General features: G+C 46.2%; 1 protein-coding gene and 1 long non-coding RNA gene across 15 annotated transcripts in view; both read left to right on the top strand.

Annotated features, from left to right (window-relative positions):
- LOC127911283 (protein jagged-1b-like) overlaps nucleotides 1-24,482 on the top strand; it is a 251,790-nt gene that overhangs the window by 36,439 nt on the left and 190,869 nt on the right. For all 9 annotated transcript variants that reach the window (XR_008077703.1, XR_008077707.1, XR_008077702.1 and 6 more), the window contains exons 4-5: nucleotides 13,508-13,765; nucleotides 15,708-15,768. Coding sequence is in view for 2 of the 9 variants with exons in the window: in XM_052477450.1 (XP_052333410.1) it covers nucleotides 13,508-13,765; nucleotides 15,708-15,768 (319 nt within the window). In the remaining 7 variants the exon portion in view is untranslated. The remainder of the gene's footprint in view (nucleotides 1-13,507; nucleotides 13,766-15,707; nucleotides 15,769-24,482) is intronic.
- LOC127911286 (uncharacterized) lies at nucleotides 21,507-22,468 on the top strand. 6 transcript variants are annotated; one of them, XR_008077719.1, is made up of 3 exons: nucleotides 21,507-21,982; nucleotides 22,108-22,232; nucleotides 22,283-22,468. It is a non-coding gene; the product is annotated as an uncharacterized LOC127911286 (long non-coding RNA). The 6 variants fall into 6 exon arrangements; XR_008077716.1 differs by having other exon boundaries at nucleotides 22,083-22,232; XR_008077720.1 differs by lacking the exon at nucleotides 22,108-22,232 and adding an exon at nucleotides 22,058-22,107 and having other exon boundaries at nucleotides 22,258-22,468.

Here is a 24,482-nt window from a genome sequence, read left to right as displayed (position 1 = left end):
GGAAAATACGGTAAACTTCATCATGTAAAATAATGTGACGGCTGAAATGAAGAACGCAGTCTGCTTCATCTCCAGACGTAATTGCATAAATTGACTGCAGGTATTAACTTAAAAGGTAGCTTCAAATATTACAATTTATTTAAACGTTTCAAAGAAAGTTTCAATGGTGTTCACAATACCCCGCTATACGGTATAATCCCCACCTCGGTATAATCCCCAACACGGTATAATCCCCACCTCGGTATAATCCCCAACACGGTGTAATCCCCACCTCGGTATAATCCCCAACACGGTATAATCCCCAACACGGTATAATCCCCAACACGGTGTAATCCCCACCTCGGTATAATCCCCAACACGGTATAATCCCCAACACGGTATAATCCCCAACACGGTATAATCCCCAACACGGTATAATCCCCAACACGGTATAATCCCCAACACGGTATAATCCCCAACACGGTATAATCCCCAACACGGTATAATCCCCAACACGGTATAATCCCCAACACGGTATAATCCCCAACACGGTATAATCCCCACCTCGGTATAATCCCCAACACGGTATAATCCCCAACACGGTATAATCCCCAACACGGTATAATCCCCAACACGGTATAATCCCCAACACGGTATAATCCCCAACACGGTGTAATCCCCAACACGGTGTAATCCCCAACACGGTGTAATCCCCAACACGGTGTAATCCCCAACACGGTATAATCCCCAACACGGTATTATCCCCAACACGGTATAATCCCCAACACGGTATAATCCCCAACACGGTATAATCCCCAACACGGTGTAATCCCCAACACGGTATAATCCCCAACACGGTATAATCCCCAACACGGTATAATCCCCAACACGGTATAATCCCCAACACGGTATAATCCCCAACACGGTATAATCCCCAACACGGTATAATCCCCAACACGGTATAATCCCCAACACGGTATAATCCCCAACACGGTATAATCCCCACCTCGGTATAATCCCCACCTCGGTATAATCCCCAACACGGTATAATCCCCAACACGGTATAATCCCCAACACGGTATAATCCCCAACACGGTGTAATCCCCAACACGGTGTAATCCCCAACACGGTGTAATCCCCAACACGGTATAATCCCCAACACGGTGTAATCCCCAACACGGTATAATCCCCAACACGGTATAATCCCCAACACGGTATAATCCCCAACACGGTATAATCCCCAACACGGTATAATCCCCACCTCGGTATAATCCCCAACACGGTATAATCCCCAACACGGTATAATCCCCAACACGGTACAGTGTATGAGATTGTGCAGTAGTGTTTGTGTGTTGGTTTACGTTTCAGATCAACCTGTCTACATTTTATCATGGCACTGTTATGTAGCACCATGTTGACTGAGTTGGAAATTGTGTGAGACATTACAGTGTTGGGTTGGATCCTGTGAGGTCACGAGTTGGCATTAAAAGCAAAGTGTCAACATCATAATCCCACATTTTAAAGTGTCTGTCGCTGTTAGGCTATGCTGTGGTTCTGGTGGATACCTGCTGGTTTCATTGGTTGGAGGTGAAAGGTTATGTTAGCAGCATTCTGATGATCCCTGACCCCAGCTAGAGAAGGTGTGTTGGCTGTGTTGGCCAGCTACAATACAACATTACACCACTACATATCTACAATACGACATCACACCACTACAATACAACAACACACCACTACAATACAACAACACACCACTACAATACAACATTACACCACTACAATACAACATTACACCACTACAATATAACATTACACCACTACAATACAACATCACACCACTACAATACAACATTATACCACTACACCACTACAATACAACATTACACCACTACACCACTACAATACAACATTACACCACTACAATACAACATTACACCATTACACCACTACAATACAACATTACACCACTACAATACAACATTACACCACTACAATACAACATTACACCACTACAATACAACATTACACCACTACAATACAACAACACACCACTACAATACAACAACACACCACTACAATACAACATTACACCACTACAATACAACATTACACCACTACACCACTACAATACAACATTACACCACTACAATACAACATTACACCACTACAATACAACATTACACCACTACAATACAACATTACACCACTACACCACTACAATACAACAACACACCACTACAATACAACATTACACCACTACAATACAACATCACACCACTACAATATAACATTACACCACTACACCACTACAATACAACATCGCACCACTACAATACAACAACACACCACTACAATACAACATTACACCACTACAATACAACATTACACCACTACACCACTACAATACAACATCGCACCACTACAATACAACAACACACCACTACAATACAACATTACACCACTACAATACAACATCACACCACTACAATATAACATTACACCACTACAATATAACATTACACCACTACAATACAACATCACACCACTACAATATAACATTACACCACTACAATACAACATTACACCACTACAATACAACATTACACCACTACAATACAACATCACACCACTACAATATAACATTACACCACTACAATACAACATTACACCACTACAATACAACATTACACCACTACAATACAACATTACACCACTACAATATAACATTACACCACTACAATACAACATTATACCACTACAATACAACATCACACAACTATAATACAACATTACAACATTACACCACTACAATACAACATTACACCACTACAATACAACATCACACCACTACAATACAACATCACACAACTATAATACAACATTACAACATTACACCACTACAATACAACATTACACCACTACAATACAACATCACACCACTACAATACAACATTACACCACTACAATACAACATTACACCACTACATAACTACAATACAACATTACACCACTACAATACAACATTACACCACTACAATACAACATCACACAACTATAATACAACATTACAACATTACACCACTACAATACAACATTACACCACTACAATACAACATCACACCACTACAATACAACATTACACCACTACAATACAACATTACACCACTACATAACTACAATACAACATTACACCACTACAATACAACATTACACCACTACATAACTACAATACAACATTACACCACTACATAACTACAATACAACATTACACCACTACAATACAACATTACACCACTACAATACAACATTACACCACTACAATACAACATCACACCACTATAATACAACATTATACCACTACATAACTACAATACAACATTACATAACTACAATACAACATTACACCACTACAATACAACATTACACCACTACAATACAACATTACACCACTACAATACAACATTACACCACTACAATACAACATTACACCACTACAATACAACATTACACCACTACAATACAACATCACACCACTACAATGCAACATTACACCACCACATATCTACAATATAACATTACACCACTACAATACAACATTACACCACTACAATACAACATTACACCACTACAATACAACATTACACCACTACAATATAACATTACACCACTACAATACAACATTACACCACTACAATACAACATTACACCACTACAATACAACATTACACCACTACAATACAACATTACACCACTACAATATAACATTACACCACTACAATACAACATGACACCACTACAATACAACATCACACCACTACAATACAACATTACACCACTACAATACAACATTACACCACTACAATACAACATTACACCACTACAATACAACATTACACCACTACAATACAACATTACACCACTACAATACAACATGACACCACTACAATACAACATTACACCACTACAATACAACATTACACCACTACAATACAACATTACACCACTACAATACAACATTACACCACTATAATAGAACATTACACCACTACAATACAACATTACACCACTACAATACAACATTACACCACTATAATAGAACATTACACCACTACAATACAACATTACACCACTACAATACAACATTATACCACTACAATACAACATTACACCACTATAATACAACATTACACCACTACAATACAACATTACACCACTATAATACAACATTACACCACTACAATACAACATTACACCACTACAATACAACATTATACCACTACAATGCAACATTACACCACTATAATACAACATTACACCACTACAATACAACATTACACCACTACAATACAACATTATACCACTACATAACTACAATACAACATTACACCACTACAATACAACATTACACCACTATAATACAACATTACACCACTACAATACAACACTACACCACTACAATACAACATTACACGACTACATATCTAAAATACTAGTGTTTGTGTGTGTATGTCTGTCTCTCTCTGGGTCAGTCTGTGTATACATTTTAAAGTGAAAAATCTGACACTGTAATTCCGTTACCAAGGATTTGCCCGGTAGATACATGTAGATAGATAGGTAGATATATGTGTAAATACTTGACTTTATAGATGTTTCTCTCTGTGTGTGTGACTTATCTCTTGACGTGTCTTGTTTGTAGCCTGTGTGTACAAACGAGTGTGTCTGTGTGGGAGAGTGGCCTGTGTATGAGAAGGACAGAATACAGTGAGTGAAGTTGGAGAAAGTGCTGAGTGTTGGTTGGCAGGAGTCCTGGCTGGATGTGACTGTGGTTTCTGGTGTCAGTCTCACTCTGTAATTACTGGTGGCTGTGGAGAGTGTGGCTTTGTCCCCAGTCGGGGGGGTGGGGGAGGCAGGCAGTGGGAGGGTCCCCAGTCAGGGGGGGGAGGCAGGGTAGCCTAGTGGTTAGAACGTTGGTCTCGTAACCGGAAGGTTGCAAGTTCAAACCTGCGAGCTGACAAGGCACACATCTGTCGTTCTGCCCCTGAACAGGCAGTTACCCCACTGTTCCCAGGCCGTCATTGAAAATAATATTTTTTTCTTAACTGACTTGCCTAGTTAAATAAAGGTTTTTTAAAAAAAGGCAGTGGGAGGGTCCCCAGTCAGGCAGTGGGAGGGAGGTTCCCCAGTCAGGAAGTGGGAGGGTCCCCAGTCAGGCTGTGGGAGTGTCCCCAGTCAGGCAGTGGGAGGGTCCCCAGTCAGGAAGTGGGAGGGTCCCCAGTCAGGCTGTGGGAGGGTCCCCAGTCAGGCAGTGGGAGGGTCCCCAGTCAGGAAGTGGGAGGGTCCCCAGTCAGGCTGTGGGAGTGTCCCCAGTCAGGCAGTGGGAGGGTCCCCAGTCAGGAAGTGGGAGGGTCCCCAGTCAGGCAGTGGGAGGGAGGGTCCCCAGTCAGGCAGTGGGAGGGTCCCCAGTCAGGCTGTGGGAGTGTCCCCAGTCAGGCAGTGGGAGGGTCCCCAGTCAGGGGGTGAGAGGCAGGCAGTGGGAGGGAGGGTCCCCAGTCAGGCAGTGGGAGGGTCCCCAGTCAGGAAGTGGGAGGGAGGGTCCCCAGTCAGGAAGTGGGAGGGAGGGTCCCCAGTCAGGAAGTGGGAGGGAGGGTCCCCAGTCAGGAAGTGGGAGGGAGGGTCCCCAGTCAGGCAGTGGGAGGGTCCCCAGTCAGGCAGTGGGAAGGAGGGTCCCCAGTCAGGCAGTGGGAGGGTCCCCAGTCAGGCAGTGGGAGGGAGGGTCCCCAGTCAGGCAGTGGGAGGGAGGGTCCCCAGTCAGGAAGTGGGAGGGAGGGTCCCCAGTCAGGAAGTGGGAGGGAGGGTCCCCAGTCAGGCAGTGGGAGGGTCCCCAGTCAGGCAGTGGGAAGGAGGGTCCCCAGTCAGGCAGTGGGAGGGTCCCCAGTCAGGCAGTGGGAGGGAGGGTCCCCAGTCAGGCAGTGGGAGGGTCCCCAGTCAGGCAGTGGGAGGGTCCCCAGTCAGGCAGTGGGAGGGTCCCCAGTCAGGCAGTGGGAGGGTCCCCAGTCAGGCAGTGGGAGGGTCCCCAGTCAGGCAGTGGGAGGGTCCCCAGTCAGGCAGTGGGAGGGAGGGTCCCCAGTCAGGGGGTGAGAGGCAGGCAGTGGGAGGGTCCCCAGTCAGGCAGTGGGAGGGTCCCCAGTCAGGCAGTGGGAGGGTCCCCAGTCAGGAAGTGGGAGGGAGGGTCCCCAGTCAGGCAGTGGGAGGGAGGGTCCCCAGTCAGGCAGTGGGAGGGTCCCCAGTCAGGGGGAGAGAGGCAGGCAGTGGGAGGGTCCCCAGTCAGGCAGTGGGAGGGTCCCCAGTCAGGCAGTGGGAGGGTCCCCAGTCAGGGGGAGAGAGGCAGGCAGTGGGAGGGAGGGTCCCCAGTCAGGCAGTGGGAGGGTCCCCAGTCAGGCTGTGGGAGGGTCCCCAGTCAGGCTGTAGGAGTGTCCCCAGTCAGGCAGTGGGAGGGTCCCCAGTCAGGGGGAGAGAAGCAGGCAGTGGGAGGGTCCCCAGTCAGGCAGTGGGAGGGTCCCCAGTCAGGGGGAGAGAGGCAGGCAGTGGGAGGGAGGGTCCCCAGTCAGGCAGTGGGAGGGTCCCCAGGCAGGCAGTGGGAGGGTCCCCAGTCAGGAAGTGGGAGGGAGGGTCCCCAGTCAGGCAGTGGGAGGGTCCCCAGTCAGGCAGTGGGAGGGTCCCCAGTCAGGCAGTGGGAGGGTCCCCAGTCAGGCAGTGGGAGGGTCCCCAGTCAGGCAGTGGGAGGGTCCCCAGTCAGGCAGTGGGAGGGTCCCCAGTCAGGCAGTGGGAGGGTCCCCAGTCAGGCAGTGGGAGGGTCCCCAGTCAGGCAGTGGGAGGGAGGGTCCCCAGTCAGGCAGTGGGAGGGTCCCCAGGCAGGCTGTGGGAGGGTCCCCAGTCAGGCTGTGGGAGTGTCCCCAGGCAGTGGGAGGGTCCCCAGTCAGGGGGAGAGAGGCAGGCAGTGGGAGGGTCCCCAGTCAGGCAGTGGGAGGGTCCCCAGTCAGGCAGTGGGAGGGTCCCCAGTCAGGCAGTGGGAGGGTCCCCAGTCAGGCAGTGGGAGGGTCCCCAGTCAGGCAGTGGGAGGGTCCCCAGTCAGGCAGTGGGAAGGTCCCCAGTCAGGCAGTGGGAGGGTCCCCAGTCAGGGGGAGGGAGGGAGGGTCCCCAGTCATGGGGAGAGAGGCAGGCAGTGGGAGGGTCCCCAGGCAGGCAGTGGGAGGGTCCCCAGTCAGGGGGAGGGAGGGTCCCCAGTCAGGCAGTGGGAGGGTCCCCAGGCAGGCAGTGGGAGGGTCCCCAGTCAGGAAGTATGCATGGTGGTATGTTGTATATATGTGTATAAATATGTACAGTGGGGCAAAAAGGTATTTAGTCAGCCAACAATTGTGCAAGTTCTCCCACTTAAAAAGATGAGAGAGGCCTGTAATTTTCATGATAGGTACACTTCAACTATTTTGACACCAGGCGGTGTCAGAGGAAGGCCCTAATAATTGACTCCAGCCACCCCAGTCATAGACTGTTCTCTCTGCTGCCACGTGGCAAGTGGTACCGGAGCGTCAATTCTAGGTCCAAGAGGCTTCTAAATAGCTTCTACCCCCCAAGCCATAAGGCTCCTGAATATCTAATCAAATGGCCACTCAGACTATTTGCATTGCCCCCCTCCCTCTTCTATGCTACTGCTACTCTCTGTTATTATCTATGCATAGTCACTTTAATAACTCTATTATTACCTCGACAATGGTGCCCCCGCACATTGACTCTGTACCGGTACCCCCTGTATATAGCCTCCACATTGACTCTGTACCGGTACCCCCTGTATATAGCATCCACATTGACTCTGTACCGGTACCCCCTGTATATAGCCTCCACATTGACTCTGTACCGGTACCCCCTGTATATAGCCTCCACATTGACTCTGTACCGGTACCCCCTGTATATAGCCTCCACATTGACTCTGTACTGGTACCCCCTGTATATAGCCTCCACATTGACTCTGTACTGGTACCCCCTGTATATAGCCTCCACATTGACTCTGTACCGGTACCCCCTGTATATAGCCTCCACATTGACTCTGTACCGGTACCCCTGTATATAGCCTCCACATTGACTCTGTACTGGTACCCCCTGTATATAGCCTCCACATTGACTCTGTACTGGTACCCCCTGTATATAGCCTCCACATTGACTCTGTACCGGCACCCCCTGTATATAGCCTCCACATTGACTCTGTACTGGTACCCCCTGTATATAGCCTCCACATTGACTCTGTACCGGTACCCCCTGTATATAGCCTCCACATTGACTCTGTACCGGTACCCCCTGTATATAGCCTCCACATTGACTCTGTACCGGTACCCCTGTATATAGCCTCCACATTGACTCTGTACCGGTACCCCCTGTATATAGCCTCCACATTGACTCTGTACCGGTACCCCCTGTATATAGCCTCCACATTGACTCTGTACTGGTACCCCCTGTATATAGCCTCCACATTGACTCTGTACTGGTACCCCCTGTATATAGCCTCCACATTGACTCTGTACCGGCACCCCCTGTATATAGCCTCCACATTGACTCTGTACTGGTACCCCCTGTATATAGCCTCCACATTGACTCTGTACCGGTACCCCCTGTATATAGCCTCCACATTGACTCTGTACTGGTACCCCCTGTATATAGCCTCCACATTGACTCAGTACCCGGTACCCCCTGTATATAGCCTCCACATTGACTCTGTACCAGCACCCCCTGTATATAGCCTCCACATTGACTCTGTACCGGTACCCCCTGTATATAGCCTCCACATTGACTCTGTACTGGTACCCCCTGTATATAGCCTCCACATTGACTCAGTACCGGTACCCCCTGAATATAGCCTCCACATTGACTCTGTACCAGCACCCCCTGTATATAGCCTCCACATTGACTCTGTACCGGTACCCCCTGTATATAGCCTCCACATTGACTCTGTACCGGTACCCCCTGTATATATAGACTCCACATTGACTCTGTACCGGTACCCCCTGTATATATAGACTCCACATTGACTCTGTACCGGTACCCCCTGTATATAGCCTCCATATTGACTTATTACCGGTACCCCCTGTATATAGCCTCCACATTGACTTATTACCGGTACCCCCTGTATATAGCCTCCACATTGACTCTGTACCCGGTACCCCCTGTATATAGCCTCCACATTGACTCTGTACCGGTACCCCCTGTATATAGCCTCCACATTGACTCTGTACCGGTACCCCCTGTATATAGCCTCCACATTGACTCAGTACCGGTACCCCCTGAATATAGCCTCCACATTGACACTGTACCGTAATACCCTGTATATAGCCTCCACATTGACTCTGTACCGGTACCCCCCTGTATATAGCCTCCACATTGACTCTGTACCGGTACCCCCTGTATATAGCCTCCACATTGACTCTGTACTGGTACCCCCTGTATATAGCCTCCACATTGACTCAGTACCCGGTACCCCCTGTATATAGCCTCCACATTGACTCTGTACCGGTACCCCCCTCTATATAGCCTCCACATTGACTCTGTACCGGTACCCCCCTGTATATAGCCTCCACATTGACTCTGTACCGGTACCCCACTGTATATAGCCTCCACATTGACTCTGTACCGGTACCCCCTGTATATAGCCTCCACATTGACTCTGTACCGGTACCCCCCTGTATATAGCCTCCACATTGACTCTGTACCGGTACCCCCCTGTATATAGCCTCCACATTGACTCTGTACCATAACACCCTGTATATAGCCTCCACATTGATGCCTAAACCTCTGACATTTCATTTCTGAAGTGTTACGTCTTGGTGTGTTTTGTATACCATTTAGCTGTGGAGCCTGCAGTCTTGCTGGCTTGGTTGAAGTGGCTATCGGAGGATTTAATTAGCTCGGTAATTTTCAGTTTTGTGACACTAGTGCAAATGGAGGGGCGAAGGAAGAGGGGGATTGGTTGAATCCCAAATCTGTTTTCTCCTAGAAGGATTAGGGTGATTGGGGATTCAGCCAATCTGTTTTCTCCTAGAAGGATTAGGGTGATTGGGGATTCAGCCAATCTGTTTTCTCCTAGAAGGATTAGGGTGATTGGGGATTCAGCCAATCTGTTTTCTCCTAGAAGGACTAGGGTGATTGGGGATTCAGCCAATCTGTTTTCTCCTAGAAGGATTAGGGTGATTGGGGATTCAGCCAATCTGTTTTCTCCTAGAAGGATTAGGGTGATTGGGGATCCAGCCAATCTGTTTTCTCCTAGAAGGATTAGGGTGATTGGGGATCCAGCCAATCTGTTTTCTCCTAGAAGGATTAGGGTGATTGGGGATCCAGCCAATCTGTTTTCTCCTAGAAGGATTAGGGTGATTGGGGATTCAGCCAATCTGTTTTCTCCTAGAAGGATTAGGGTGATTGGGGATTCAGCCAATCTGTTTTCTCCTAGAAGGATTAGGGTGATTGGGGATTCAGCCAATCTGTTTTCTCCTAGAAGGATTAGGGTGATTGGGGATTCAGCCAATCTGTTTTCTCCTAGAAGGATTAGGGTGATTGGGGATTCAGCCAATCTGTTTTCTCCTAGAAGGATTAGGGTGATTGGGGATTCAGCCAATCTGTTTTCTCCTAGAAGGATTAGGGTGATTGGGGATTCAGCCAATCTGTTTTCTCCTAGATGTTTCCTCTCTGTCTATTTGATGTTTCTATTTTAAAGCCCCAGTGAGTTTCCTGTGAAATGTTACAGCCTGAATTTTAAATGATTCAAGAGATTTTGTTACAAACTGCGTAATGTGAAATAGAGATTTTGTTACAAACTGCGTAATGTGAAATAGAGATTTTGTTCCTACAAACTGCGTAATGTGAAATAGAGATTTTGTTCCTACAAACCGCGTAATGTGAAATTGCAATTATGTTTTTAATTTGTTTCTCTAATTAATAAAAAATGACAAGCGGAAACATCTTTAGTCAATAACTATTTAACCCCTTTGTAATGGCAAGCATAAATAAGTTCAGAAGTAAACATTTTCTTAACAATTCACATAAGTTGCATGGACAGATTCTGTTAATGTCTCCGGTCATATAAAGTGTAGTAGACTTGCATGAAATGTGTTTTTAAAAGGTCTGGTATGAGTAGGCATAAGCTACGGACAACAAACACAAATGCATTTTATTGATGGCAATTGGAATGCACAGAAATACCGTGACGAGATCCCGAGTCCCATTGGGCATTATGGGTATTATTTTCTGGGTATTAAGGGTATTATTGTATGGGTATTATTGTATGGGTATTATTTTATGGGTATTATTTTATGGGTATTATTTTATGGGTATTCTTTTATGGGTATTCTTTTATGGGTATTATTTTATGGGTATTATTTTATGGGTATTATTTTATGGGTATTATTTTCTGGGGATTGTATTCTGGGTATAATTGTCTTGGTATTATTTTCTGGGTATTTTCTGGGTATTTTCTGGGTATTATGGGCACTATGTTATGGGTATTATTTTATGGGTATTATTTGATGGGTATTATTTTCTGGGTATTGTATTCTGGGTATTATTTTCTGGGTATTTTCTGGGTATTTTCTGGGTATTTTCTGGGTATTATGGGCACTATGTTATTGGTATTATTTTCAGGGTATTTTTTATGGCTATAATTTTATGGGTATTATTTGATGGCTATTTTCTGGGTATTATGGGGTATTATTTTATGGGTGTTATTTTATGGGTATTATGGGTATTATGGGTAATATTTTATGGGTATTGTGGGTATTATTTGATGGGTATTTTCTGGGTATTATTTGATGGGTATTAGTTGATGGGTATTATGGGTATTCTTTTCAGGGTATTATATTCTGGGTATTATGGGTATTATTTTCTGGGTATTATGGGTATTATGGGTATTATTTGATGGGTATTATTTTCTGGGTATTATGGGTATTATTTTCTGGGTATTATGGGTAATATTTTCTGGGTATAATTTGTTGGGTATTATTTTCTGGGTATTATGGGTAATATTTTCTGGGTATTATGGGTATTATTTTCTGGGTATTATGGGTAATATTTTCTGGGTATTATGGGTATTATGGGTATTATTTTCTGGGTATTATTTTCTGGGTATTATGGGTATTATTTTCTGGGTATTATGGGTAATATTTTCTGGGTATAATTTGATGGGTATTATTTTCTGGGTATTATGGGTAATATTTTCTGGGTATTATGGGTATTATTTTCTGGGTATTATGGGTAATATTTTCTGGGTATTATGGGTATTATTTGACGGGTATTATTTGATGGGTATTATTTTCTGGGTATTATGGGTATTATTTGATGGGTATTATGGGTAATATTTTCTGGGTATTATGGGTATTATTTGACGGGTATTATTTGATGGGTATTATATTCTGGGTATTATGGGTATTATTTTCTGGGTATTATGGGTATTATTTGATGGGTATTATGGGTAATCTTTTATGGGCATTATGGGTAATATTTTCTAGGTATTATGGGTATTTTATGGGTATTATTTGATGGGTATTATGGGTATTATGGGTATTTTATGGGTATTATTTGATGGGTATTATGGGTATTATGGGTATTATTTTCTAGGTATTATGGGTATTATTTTCTAGGTATTATGGGTATTATTTTCTGGGTATTATGGGTATTATTTGATGGGTATTATTGGTATTATTTTCTGGGTATTATGGGTAATCTTTTATGGGCATTATGGGTATTATTTTCTAGGTATTATGGGTATTTTATGGGTATTATTTGATGGGTATTATGGGTATTATGGGTATTATTTTCTAGGTATTATGGGTATTATGGGTATTATTTGATGGGTATTATGGGTATTATTTTCGGGGTATTATGGGTAATCTTTTATGGGCATTATGGGTAATATTTTCTAGGTATTATGGGTATTATGGGTATTATTTTCTGGGTATTATGGGTATTATTTGATGGGTATTATTGGTATTATTTTCTGGGTATTATGGGTAATCTTTTATGGGCATTATGGGTATTATTTTCTAGGTATTATGGGTATTTTATGGGTATTATTTGATGGGTATTATGGGTATTATGGGTATTATTTTCTAGGTATTATGGGTATTTTATGGGTATTATTTGATGGGTATTATGGGTATTATGGGTATTATTTTCTAGGTATTATGGGTATTATGGGTATTATTTGATGGGTATTATGGGTATTATTTTCGGGGTATTATGGGTAATCTTTTATGGGCATTATGGGTAATATTTTCTAGGTATTATGGGTATTATGGGTATTATTTGATGGGTATTATGGGTATTCTTTTCTGGTAATCATGGGTAATATTTTCTGGGTATTATGACTCATACTGGGGTACTCTACATGCTCAGACGTGCATTTAACAGTCTTTTTAACAGTGATTCTGTCTTTCTCATAAGGATAGTAACCTGTTAACTATATATTCTAACTGGTTGTATATCTATGACCCGTTAGGTGGTGATGGTCAGGTGATTGAGAAGGCGTCCCACTCTGGGATGATCAACCCCAGCCATCAGTGGCAGAAGCTCAGCCACAACGGTCCTATTGGTCAGTTTGACTATCAGATCCGGGTCAGCTGTGACGAGCACTACTACGGCTTCGGATGCAACAAGTTCTGCCGACCCCGAGACGAGTTCTTCGGACACTACACCTGCGACTACAACGGGAACAAGACCTGTCTGGAGGGCTGGTCTGGACTAGAATGTAACACACGTATGTAAACACGGACTACTTCCTGCTGACCTCTTGTGATCCCTTCCTGGAAAGTTTTACCCTAAAATGGTCTTCTTCTGGTTAAATGGATAAAGAGACGGAGAGAGGAAGATTAACATGGACAGTTTGTCTGTGTGCCTGGAGGCTATAGAATGATGATGGTACGGATTATTTCAATGTTGGAGAAAGGGGAATACAAGGCTATGAAAACACTAGGATGGATGTTCAGGTTGCTGATTAACTTCCTCCCTTTTGTACTTGCGTGTGTGAGTTGTCACACAGGCAAGGTGCACATTAGGTGCCGAACTGCCAACAAACGTCACTTAATACTGCCAACAGGTATTTATTGACGTTTGTGCTAATTTAGGCTTTGTTCCTGTCCCTTACCCCCACGCCACATCCTCCTCCCCTCCAACACCTTCCCTTCTCCAACTCTCCCTCCTCATCCCTTCATCCCTCCACCCCTCCTTCCCTCCTCCCTCCCTCCTCCTCCCTCTCCCTCTCCCACATCTCCCTCCTCCTCCCTCTATCCCCTCCTTCTCTCCCTCCTCCCTCTCCCTCCTCCTCCCTCTATCCCCCCACCGCTCCTTCCCTCCCTCCTCCTCCTCCTCCTCCTCCTCCTCCTCCTCCTCCTCCTCCTCCTCCTCCTCCTCCTCCTCCTCCTCCTCTATCCCTCCACCCCTCCTTCCCTCCTCCTCCGTCCTCCTCCTCCCTCTCCCTCCACCCCTCCTTCCCTCCCCCTCCTCCCTCTCCCTCCTCGTCCCTCTATCCCTCTACCCCTCCTTCCCTCCTTCTCCCTCGCCCTCCATCACTCCATCACTCCTTCCCTCCCTCCCTCTCCCTCCTCCTCCCTCTATCCCTCTACCCCTCCTTCCCTCCCTCTCCCTCCTCCTCCTCCCTCTATCCCTCTACACCTCCTTCCCTCCCTCTCCCTCCTCCTCCACCCCTCCTTCCATCATTCCACCACTCCTTCTCTCCCTCCTCCTCCACCACTCCTTCCCTCCCTCTCCCTCCTCCTTCACCCCTCCTTCCCTCCCTCCCTCTCCCCCTCCTCCTCTCCTTCCCTCCCTCTCCCTCCTCCTCCACCCCTCCTTCCCTCCCTCCCTCTCCCTCCTCCTCCACCACTCCTTCCCTCCCTCTCCCTCCTCCTCCCTCTCCCTCCATCACTCCACCACTCCTCCTCTCCCTCCTCCTCCACCCTCCTTCCATCACTCCACCACTCCTTCCCTCCCTCTCCTCCTCCTCCTCCACTCCTCCTTCCCTCCCTCTCCCTCCTCCTCCATCCCTCCTTCCATCACTCCACCACTCCTTCCCTCCCTCTCCCTCCTCCTCCACCCCTCCTTTCCTCCCTCTCCCTCCTCCTCTACCCCTCCTTCCCTCCCTCCCTCTCCCTCCTCCTCCACCCCTCCCTCCCTCTCCCTCCTCCTCCGCCCCTCCTTCCATCACTCCACCACTCCTTCCCTTCCTCTCCCTCTCCCTCCTCCTCCACCACTCATTCCCTCCCTCTCCCTCCTCCTCTACCCCTCCTTCCCTCCCTCTCCCTCCCTCTCTCCCTCCTCCTCCACCCCTCCTTCCCTCTCCCTCCTCCTCCCCCCTCCTTCCCTCCCTCCCTCTCCCTCCTCCTCCACCCCTCCTTCCCTCCTTCCCTCCCTCTCCCTCCTCCTCCACCCCTCCTTCCATCACTCCACCCTCCCTCCCTCTCCCCCTCCTCCTCCACCCCTCCTTCCATCACTCCACCCCTCCTTCCCTCCTTCTCCCTCTCCCTCCTCCTCCACCACTCATTCCCTCCTTCCCTCCCTCCCTCCCTCTCCCTCCTCCTCCCCCCCTCCCTCCCTCCCTCTCCCTCCTCCTCTACCCCTCCTTCCCTCCCTCCCTCTCCCTCCTCCTCCACCCCTCCCTCTCCCTCCTCCTCCACCCCTCATTCCCTCCCTCTCTCCTCCAGCTATCTGTCGGCAGGGCTGCAGTACAGAACATGGACACTGCAAAGAGCCAGATGACTGCAAGTAAGTGGCTCTTTCCTCCCCTCCTTTCTCTCCAGGAATAACTGGAACTGTGTTCTAGCTGGCTATAGGGTCTGAGGGAGTGGAGCTGTGTTGTAGCTGGCTATAGGGTCTGAGGGAGTGGAGCTGTGTTCTAGCTGGCTATAGGGTCTGAGGGAGTGGAGCTGTGTTGTAGCTGGCTATAGGGTCTGAGGGAGTGGAGCTATGTTCTAGCTGGCTATAGGGTCTGAGGGAGTGGAGCTGTGTTGTAGCTGACTATAGGGTCTGAGGGAGTGGAGCTGTGTTCTAGCTGACTATAGGGTCTGAGGGAGTGGAGCTGTGTTCTAGCTGGCTATAAAATGGTAATAGAGGTTATGTGTGTAGGGGTGATAGTAAGGGCTCAGGGATGGGGGGGATGATTGGGAAGGATAGAGGGGTGGGGGAGAGGGAGGGAGGGAGGGAAGGACGGTTGATTGGGACGGATGGAGGGATGGGGGAGAGGGAGGGAGGGAGGGAAGGATGGATGATTGGGATGGATGGGGGAGAGGGAGGGACGGATGATTGGGACGGATGGAGGGATGGGAAGAGGGAGGGACGGATGATTGGGAGGGAGGGAGGGATGGGGGAGAGGGAGGGAGGGAGGGAAGGATGGATGATTGGGATGGATGGAGGGAGAGAAGGACGGATGATTGGGATGGATGGAGGGAGAGAAGGACGGATGATTGGGACGGATGGAGGGATGGGGAGAGGGAGGGACGGATGATTGGGAGGGAGGGAGGGATGGGGGTGGTCTGAATTTAATCCAACCCTAGTCCCTCTGTCTGTTCATGGTTCTGTCTGCGTGTCGGCCAAGGGATTGTGTGCTTGGCAGTTCCACGTTTAGCCTAATAGACCATTACATTACGGAATCTGACAGAGAATCGATATGGAATACCCGTGTAAAAGGACTATTCCAACGCTGGTCTGACCAATCGGAATCCACACTTCAAGTTAGTTTTGATCACTCGGACTGGGACCTATACGCTGACTCGGTGACTGAGTTGATCAGGAAGTGTTTAGGAGATGTTGTACCCATTGTGAATATTAAAACCTACCCGAACTAGAAACCGTGGATGGATGGTGGCATTCGTCCAAAACTGAAAGGGCGAACCACCGCATTTAACCATGGCAAGATGACTGGTGATATGGCTGAATACAAACAGTGTAGTTATTCCCTCCGCAAGGCAATCAAACAGACAAAACGTCAGTATACAGACAGTTCAATTCAACAGCTCAGACACGGGACGTATGTGGCAGGGTTTACAGATGATCACAGACGACAAAAGGAAAACCAGCCACGTCGCGGGCACCGACGTCTTGCTTTCAAACAAACTAAACACCTTCTTTGCCCGCTTTGAGGATAACAGTGCCACCGACGCGGCCCCCTACCAAGGACTGTGGGCTCTCCTTCTCCATGGCCAATGTGAGTATGACATTTAAGCATCCCATCCGCTTCCTCAGTGCATGCGCAGACCAGCTGTCTGATGTGTTTACGGACATATTCAATCTCTCCCTATCCCAGTCTGCTGTCCCCACATGCTTCAAGATGTCCACCATTGTTCCTGTACCCAAGAAGCAAAAGTAACTGAACGAAATGACTATCGCCCCGTAGCACTAACTTCTGTCATCATGAAGTGCTTTGAGAGACTAGTCAAGGATCATACCACCTCCACCTTACCTGTCACCACCTAGACCCACTTCAATTTGTTTACCGCCCCAATATGTCCACAGACGATCCAATCACGATCACACTGCCATATCCCATGTGGACAAGAGGAATACATATGTAAGAATGCTGTTGATTGACTACAGCTCAACATTCAACACCATAGTACCCTCCAAGCTCATCATTTAGATCGAGGCCCCCCCCCCCCTTAAAAGATTTAGATGCACTATTGTAAAGTGGCTGTTCCACTGGATGTCATAAGGTGAATGCACCAATTTGTAAGTCGCTCTGGATAAGAGCGTCTGCTAAATGACTTAAATGTAATGTAAATGAGGCCCCGGGACTGAACCCTGCCCTGTGCGACTGGGTGCTGTACTTCCTGATGGGCCGCCCCCAGATGGTGAAGGTAGGAAACACCTCCACTTTGCTGATCCTCAACACTGTGGCCCCACAAGGGTGCGTACTCAGCCCCCTCCTGTACTCCCTGTTCATTGATGCGTGAACATGGCCACGCACGCCTCCAACTCAATCATCAAGTTTGCAGATGACACAACAGTAATAGACTTGATTACCAACAATGACAAGCCTACAGGGAGGAGCTAAGGGCTCTGGGAGTGTGGTGTCAGGAAAATAACCTCTCACTCAACATCAACAAAACAAAGATGATCGTGGACTTCAGGAAACAGCCGAGGGAGCACCCCCCCCATCCACATCGATGGGACCGCAGTGGAGAAGGTGGAAAGCTTCAAGTTCCTCGGCGTACACATCACTGACAAACTGAAATGGTTAACTCAGACAAGGCGCAACAGCTTCTCTTCAACCTCAGGAGGCTGAAGAGATTTGGTTGTCACCTATAACCCTCACACACTTTTACAGATGCACCATCAAGAGCATCCTGTCGGGCTTTATCACCGCTTAGTACGGCAACTGCACCGCCCGCAACCCCAGGGCTCTCCAGAAGGTGGTGCAGTCTGCCCGAACGCATCACAGGGGGCAAACTACCTGCCCTCCAGGACACCTGCAGCACCTGATGTCACAGGAATTTCAAAAAGATCATCAAGGACATTATCCACCCGAGCCTGATAGAAGCTGTTTATCTCAAGACCATCAGAGTGTTAAATAGCCCCAACTAGCCAGCTACCGCCCGGTTTCTCAACCCTGCACCTTAGAGGCTGCTGTCCTATATAGATAGACTTGAAATCACTGTCCACTTTAATAAATGGACCACTCACTAATAGTGTTTCCGTATCTTGCATTACTCATCCCATATGTACATACTGTATTCTATTCTACTGTATCTTAGTCTATGCCGCTCTGACATTACTCATCCCATCTGTACATACTGTATTCTATTCTACTGTATCTTAGTCTATGCCGCTCTGACATTACTCATCCCATATGTACATACTGTATTCTATTCTACTGTATTCTATACTATGCCGCTCTGACATTACTCATCCCATATGTACATACTGTATTCTATTCTACTGTATTCTATACTATGTCGCTCTGACATTGCTTGTCCATATATTTATATATTCTTAATTGCATTCTTTTACTTAGATTTGTGTGTATTGGGTGTATGAAGTGAAATTGTTAGATATTACTGCACTTTTGGAGCTAGAAACACAAGCATTTAGTTAGATACTACTGTACTGTTGGAGCTAGAAACACAAGCATTTAGTTAGATATTACTGACCTGTTGGAGCTAGAAACACAAGCATTTAGTTAGATATTACTGCACTGTTGAAGCTAGAAACACAAGCATTTAGTTAGATATTACTGTACTGTTGGAGCTAGAAACACAAGCATTTAGTTAGATATTACTGACCTGTTGGAGCTAGGAACACAAGCATTTAGTTAGATATTACTGACCTGTTGGAGCTAGAAACACAAGCATTTAGTTAGATATTACTGACCTGTTGGAGCTAGAAACACAAGCATTTAGTTAGATGTTACTGTACTGTTGGAGCTAGAAACACAAGCATTTAGTTAGATACTACTGACCTGTTGGAGCTAGAAACACAAGCATTTAGTTAGATATTACTGTACTGTTGGAGCTAGAAACACAAGCATTTAGTTAGATATTACTGACCTGTTGGAGCTAGAAACACAAGCATTTAGTTAGATGTTACTGTACTGTTGGAGCTAGAAACACAAGCATTTAGTTAGATACTATTGTACTGTTGGAGCTAGAAACACAAGCATTTAGTTAGATATTACTGCACTGTTGGAGCTAGAAACCCAAGCATTTAGTTAGATATTACTGCACTGTTGAAGCTAGAAACACAAGCATTTAGTTAGATATTACTGTACTGTTGGAGCTAGAAACACAAGCATTTAGTTAGATATTACTGACCTGTTGGAGCTAGGAACACAAGCATTTAGTTAGATATTACTGACCTGTTGGAGCTAGAAACACAAGCATTTAGTTAGATATTACTGACCTGTTGGAGCTAGAAACACAAGCATTTAGTTAGATATTACTGTTGGAGCTAGAAACACAAGCATTTAGTTAGATATTACTGATACCTGTTGGAGCTAGAAACACAAGCATTTAGTTAGATATTACTGACCTGTTGGAGCTAGAAACACAAGCATTTAGTTAGATATTACTGTTGGAGCTAGAAACACAAGCATTTAGTTAGATATTACTGTTGGAGCTAGAAACACAAGCATTTAGTTAGATATTACTGCACTGTTGAAGCTAGAAACACAAGCATTTAGTTAGATATTACTGCACTGTTGAAGCTAGAAACACAAGCATTTAGTTAGATATTACTGACCTGTTGGAGCTAGGAACACAAGCATTTAGTTAGATACTACTGCACTGTTGGAGCTAGAAACACACGCATTTAGTTAGATATTACTGCACTGTTGGAGCTAGGAACACAAGCATTTAGTTAGATACTACTGCACTGTTGGAGCTAGAAACACAAGCATTTAGTTAGATACTACTGCACTGTTGGAGTTGGTAACACAAGCATTTAGTTAGATATTACTGACCTGTTGGAGCTAGAAACACAAGCATTTAGTTAGATATTACTGACCTGTTGGAGCTAGAAACACTAGCATTTAGTTAGATATTACTGACCTGTTGGAGCTAGAAACACTAGCATTTAGTTAGATATTACTGTTGGAGCTAGAAACACAAGCATTTAGTTAGATATTACTGCACTGTTGGAGCTAGAAACACAAGCATTTCGTTAGATATTACTGCACTGTTGGAGTTAGAAACACAAGCATTTAGTTAGATATTACTGACCTGTTGGAGCTAGAAACACAAGCATTTAGTTAGATACTACTGCACTGTTGGAACTAGAAACACAAGCATTTAGTTAGATACTACTGCACTGTTGGAGCTAGACACACAAGCATTTTTCTACACCCTCAATACCATCTGATAGATATGTGTATGTGACCAATAACATTTGCTAACCACGTGTATGTGACCATTAACATTTGGTTTGATGAGGCAAGGAGAAGGGTTAGAGCCAAGCTGAGATGGTTATCACAAGGGCGTTGTGTACCTCAGTCCCACTTAGCCATTAGAGATGACAGGATGCCTCTCAAATGGAACCCCGTTCCCTATATAGTGCACTACTTTAGTCTAGGACCTATTGGGATCTGGCTAAAGTAGTGCACTATGTAGAGAACAGTGTGCCCTTTGGGATGCACAACAAAACATGCAGAGGAAAACTAGTGACGTCAGAGCGTGAGAAAAACAAGGCGACCGAATAGAAGATCAAACGTGATCTTCCCAGGAACGCTTGGCTTTGACATGTGGCCAAAACAGAACAGTAAACCAAACTAAGCCAGTCTGAGACCCAGAGACACAAACGAAGCTGTGAGACACAGGAGAAGCACATCTCAACTTTATGTGCCATATGTAAATAAAACACACAGGATCTTAGTCAGCCGAGCTTCTGCATGAAAAACCGAAAGGTCAGACAATGTACAAAAGCCTCCAGGTGATGGAGAAGGTATGGCTGCTGTTAGATGGAGAAGGTATGGCTGCTGTTAGATGGAGAAGGTATGGCTGCTGTTGGATGGAGAAGGTATGGCTGCTGTTGGATGGAGAAGGTATGGCTGCTGTTGGATGGCGAAGGTATGACTGCTGTTGAATGGAGAAGGTATGGCTGCTGTTGGATGGAGAAGGTATGGCTGCTGTTGGATGGAGAAGGTATGGCTGCTGTTGGATGGAGAAGGTATGGCTGCTGTTGGATGGAGAAGGTATGGCTGCTGTTAGATGGAGAAGGTATGGCTGCTGTTAGATGGAGAAGGTATGGCTGCTGTTAGATGGAGAAGGTATGGCTGCTGTTAGATGGAGAAGGTATGGCTGCTGTTGGATGGAGAAGGTATGGCTGCTGTTGGATGGAGAAGGTATGGCTGCTGTTGGATGGAGAAGGTATGGCTGCTGTTGGATGGAGAAGGTATGGCTGCTGTTGGATGGAGAAGGTATGGCTGCTGTTGGATGGAGAAGGTATGGCTGCTGTTGGATGGAGAAGGTATGGCTGCTGTTGGATGGAGAAGGTATGGCTGCTGTTAGATGGAGAAATTATGGCTGCTGTTAGATGGAGAAGATATGGCTGCTGTTGGATGGAGAAGGTATGGCTGCTGTTAGATGGAGAAGGTATGGCTGCTGTTAGATGGAGAAGGTATGGCTGCTGTTAGATGGAGAAGGTATGGCTGCTGTTAGATGGAGAAGGTATGGCTGCTGTTGGATGGAGAAGGTATGGCTGCTGTTGGATGGAGAAGGTATGGCTGCTGTTGGATGGAGAAGGTATGGCTGCTGTTAGATGAAGAAGGTATGGCTGCTGTTGGATGGAGAAGGTATGGCTGCTGTTGGATGGAGAAGGTATGGCTGCTGTTGGATGGAGAAGGTATGGCTGCTGTTGGATGCTGGAGTTCTATATAAGTCAACTCTGGGGGGGCTGAGATTCCCTGCACCACATAAGCACGCTAGTGTGCATGTCATTTTACCATTACGGAGTCCCAAATTGCACCCTATTTCCCTATGAGCCCTGCTCAGAAGTAGTGCACTGTTTAGGGAATTAGGGTGGCATTTGGAACTCGGCCTTGGTGTGGCTTTCCCTTGTAACAGACATTTACATTTACATTTAAGTCATTTAGCAGACGCTCTTATCCAGAGCGACTTACAAATTGGTGCATTCACCTTATGACATCCAGTGGAACAGCCACTTTACAATAGTGCATCTAAATCTTTTAGGGGGGGGGGTGAGAAGGATTACTTATCCTATCCTAGGTATTCCTTAAAGAGGTGGGGTTTCAGGTGTCTCCGGAAGGTGGTGATTGACTCCGCTGTCCTGGCGTCGTGGGGGAGTTTGTTCCACCATTGGGGGCCAGAGCAGCAAACAGTTTTGACTGGGCTGAGCGGGAACTGTACTTCCTCAGTGGTAGGGAGGCGAGCAGGCCAGAGGTGGATGAACGCAGTGCCCTTGTTTGGGTGTAGGGCCTGATCAGAGCCTGGAGGTACTGAGGTGCCGTTCCCCTCACAGCTCCGTAGGCAAGCACCATGGTCTTGTAGCGGATGCGAGCTTCAACTGGAAGCCAGTAACAGCTCCAGGCCCAACTGTCTTGGCCTTTGTTGTTGTGCCTAGCTAGGTGTGGCTATATTTATGCACATGTACACTCCCCATCATTGCTTTTAAAGCAGAGGATTGGTGTAAACATTTCCTTGGGGGGGTTTCCACCATGGTTTAATCTGCCTTCATTCACCTTGACTCATTCCACATGTTGTGGTAACAGCCTGAATTCAAAACTGGTTCGATATATATTTTTTTCACCCATATACACGCAATACCCCATAACGACAAAGTGAAAATATGTTTTTAGACATTTTTGTAAATGTATTGAAAATAAAATACAGAAATATTTCATTTACATAAGTATTCACACCCCTGAGTCAATACATGTTAGAATCACGGTGAATACAGCTGTCTTTCTGGGTCAGTCTAATGGCTTTGAACACCTGGACAGTACAATATCTGCCCATTTTTTATTCTTTATTAATTCCTCATGCCAAGGTGGTTGTTGATCATAGATAGATAGACATTTTCAAGTCTTGCCATTTATCAAGCTGATTTAAGTCCAAACAGTAACTCGGCCACTCAGGAACATTCAATGTCGTCTTGGTAAGCAACGCAAGTGTATATTTGGCCGTGTTTTAGGTTACTGTCCTGCTGAAAGGTGAATTTGTCTCCCAGTGTCTGGTGCAAAGCAGACTGAACCAGGTTATTGTCCTGCTGAAAGGTGAATTTGTCTCCCAGTGTCTGGTGCAAAGCAGACTGAACCAGGTTATTGTCCTGCTGAAAGGTGAATTCATCTCCCAGTGTCTGGTGGAAAGCAGACTGAACCAGGTTATTGTCCTGCTGAAAGGTGAATTCATCTCCCAGTGTCTGGTGGAAAGCAGACTGAACCAGGTTATTGTCCTGCTGAAAGGTGAATTTGTCTCCCAGTGTCTGGTGGAAAGCAGACTGAACCAGGTTATTGTCCTGCTGAAAGGTGAATTTGTCTCCCAGTGTCTGCTGGAAAGCAGACTGAACCAGGTTATTGTCCTGCTGAAAGGTGAATTTGTCTCCCAGTGTCTGCTGGAAAGCAGACTGAACCAGGTTATTGTCCTGCTGAAAGGTGAATTTGTCTCCCAGTGTCTGCTGGAAAGCAGACTGAACCAGGTTATTGTCCTGCTGAAAGGTGAATTTGTCTCCCAGTGTCTGCTGGAAAGCAGACTGATTCGACATTTCAGCTATTTCATTTTTTTTATTTTCTATTTGTTTCCTAAAAACCTAATTCCACTTTGAGATGATGGGCTTATTGTTTGTAGGCCAGTGACACAACATCTCAATTTAATCCATTTTAAATTCAAGCTGTAACAACAACAAAAATGTAGATCAAGTCAAAGGGTGTGAATGCTTTCTGAAGGCTCTGTAGAAAGTGTACCAAAGTGGAGCTTGGACAGAGGAAACCCTTAGTTTTTACAAGTGATTCTAGACCGTTTAGAATTCGGTCTGCT

Source organism: Oncorhynchus keta, chromosome 24 (genome assembly GCF_023373465.1).
Source record: "Oncorhynchus keta strain PuntledgeMale-10-30-2019 chromosome 24, Oket_V2, whole genome shotgun sequence".
Lineage (NCBI taxonomy): Eukaryota > Metazoa > Chordata > Actinopteri > Salmoniformes > Salmonidae > Oncorhynchus > Oncorhynchus keta.
Note: the sequence above shows the minus strand (reverse complement) of the source record. Positions and strands in the feature narration are given on the sequence as shown.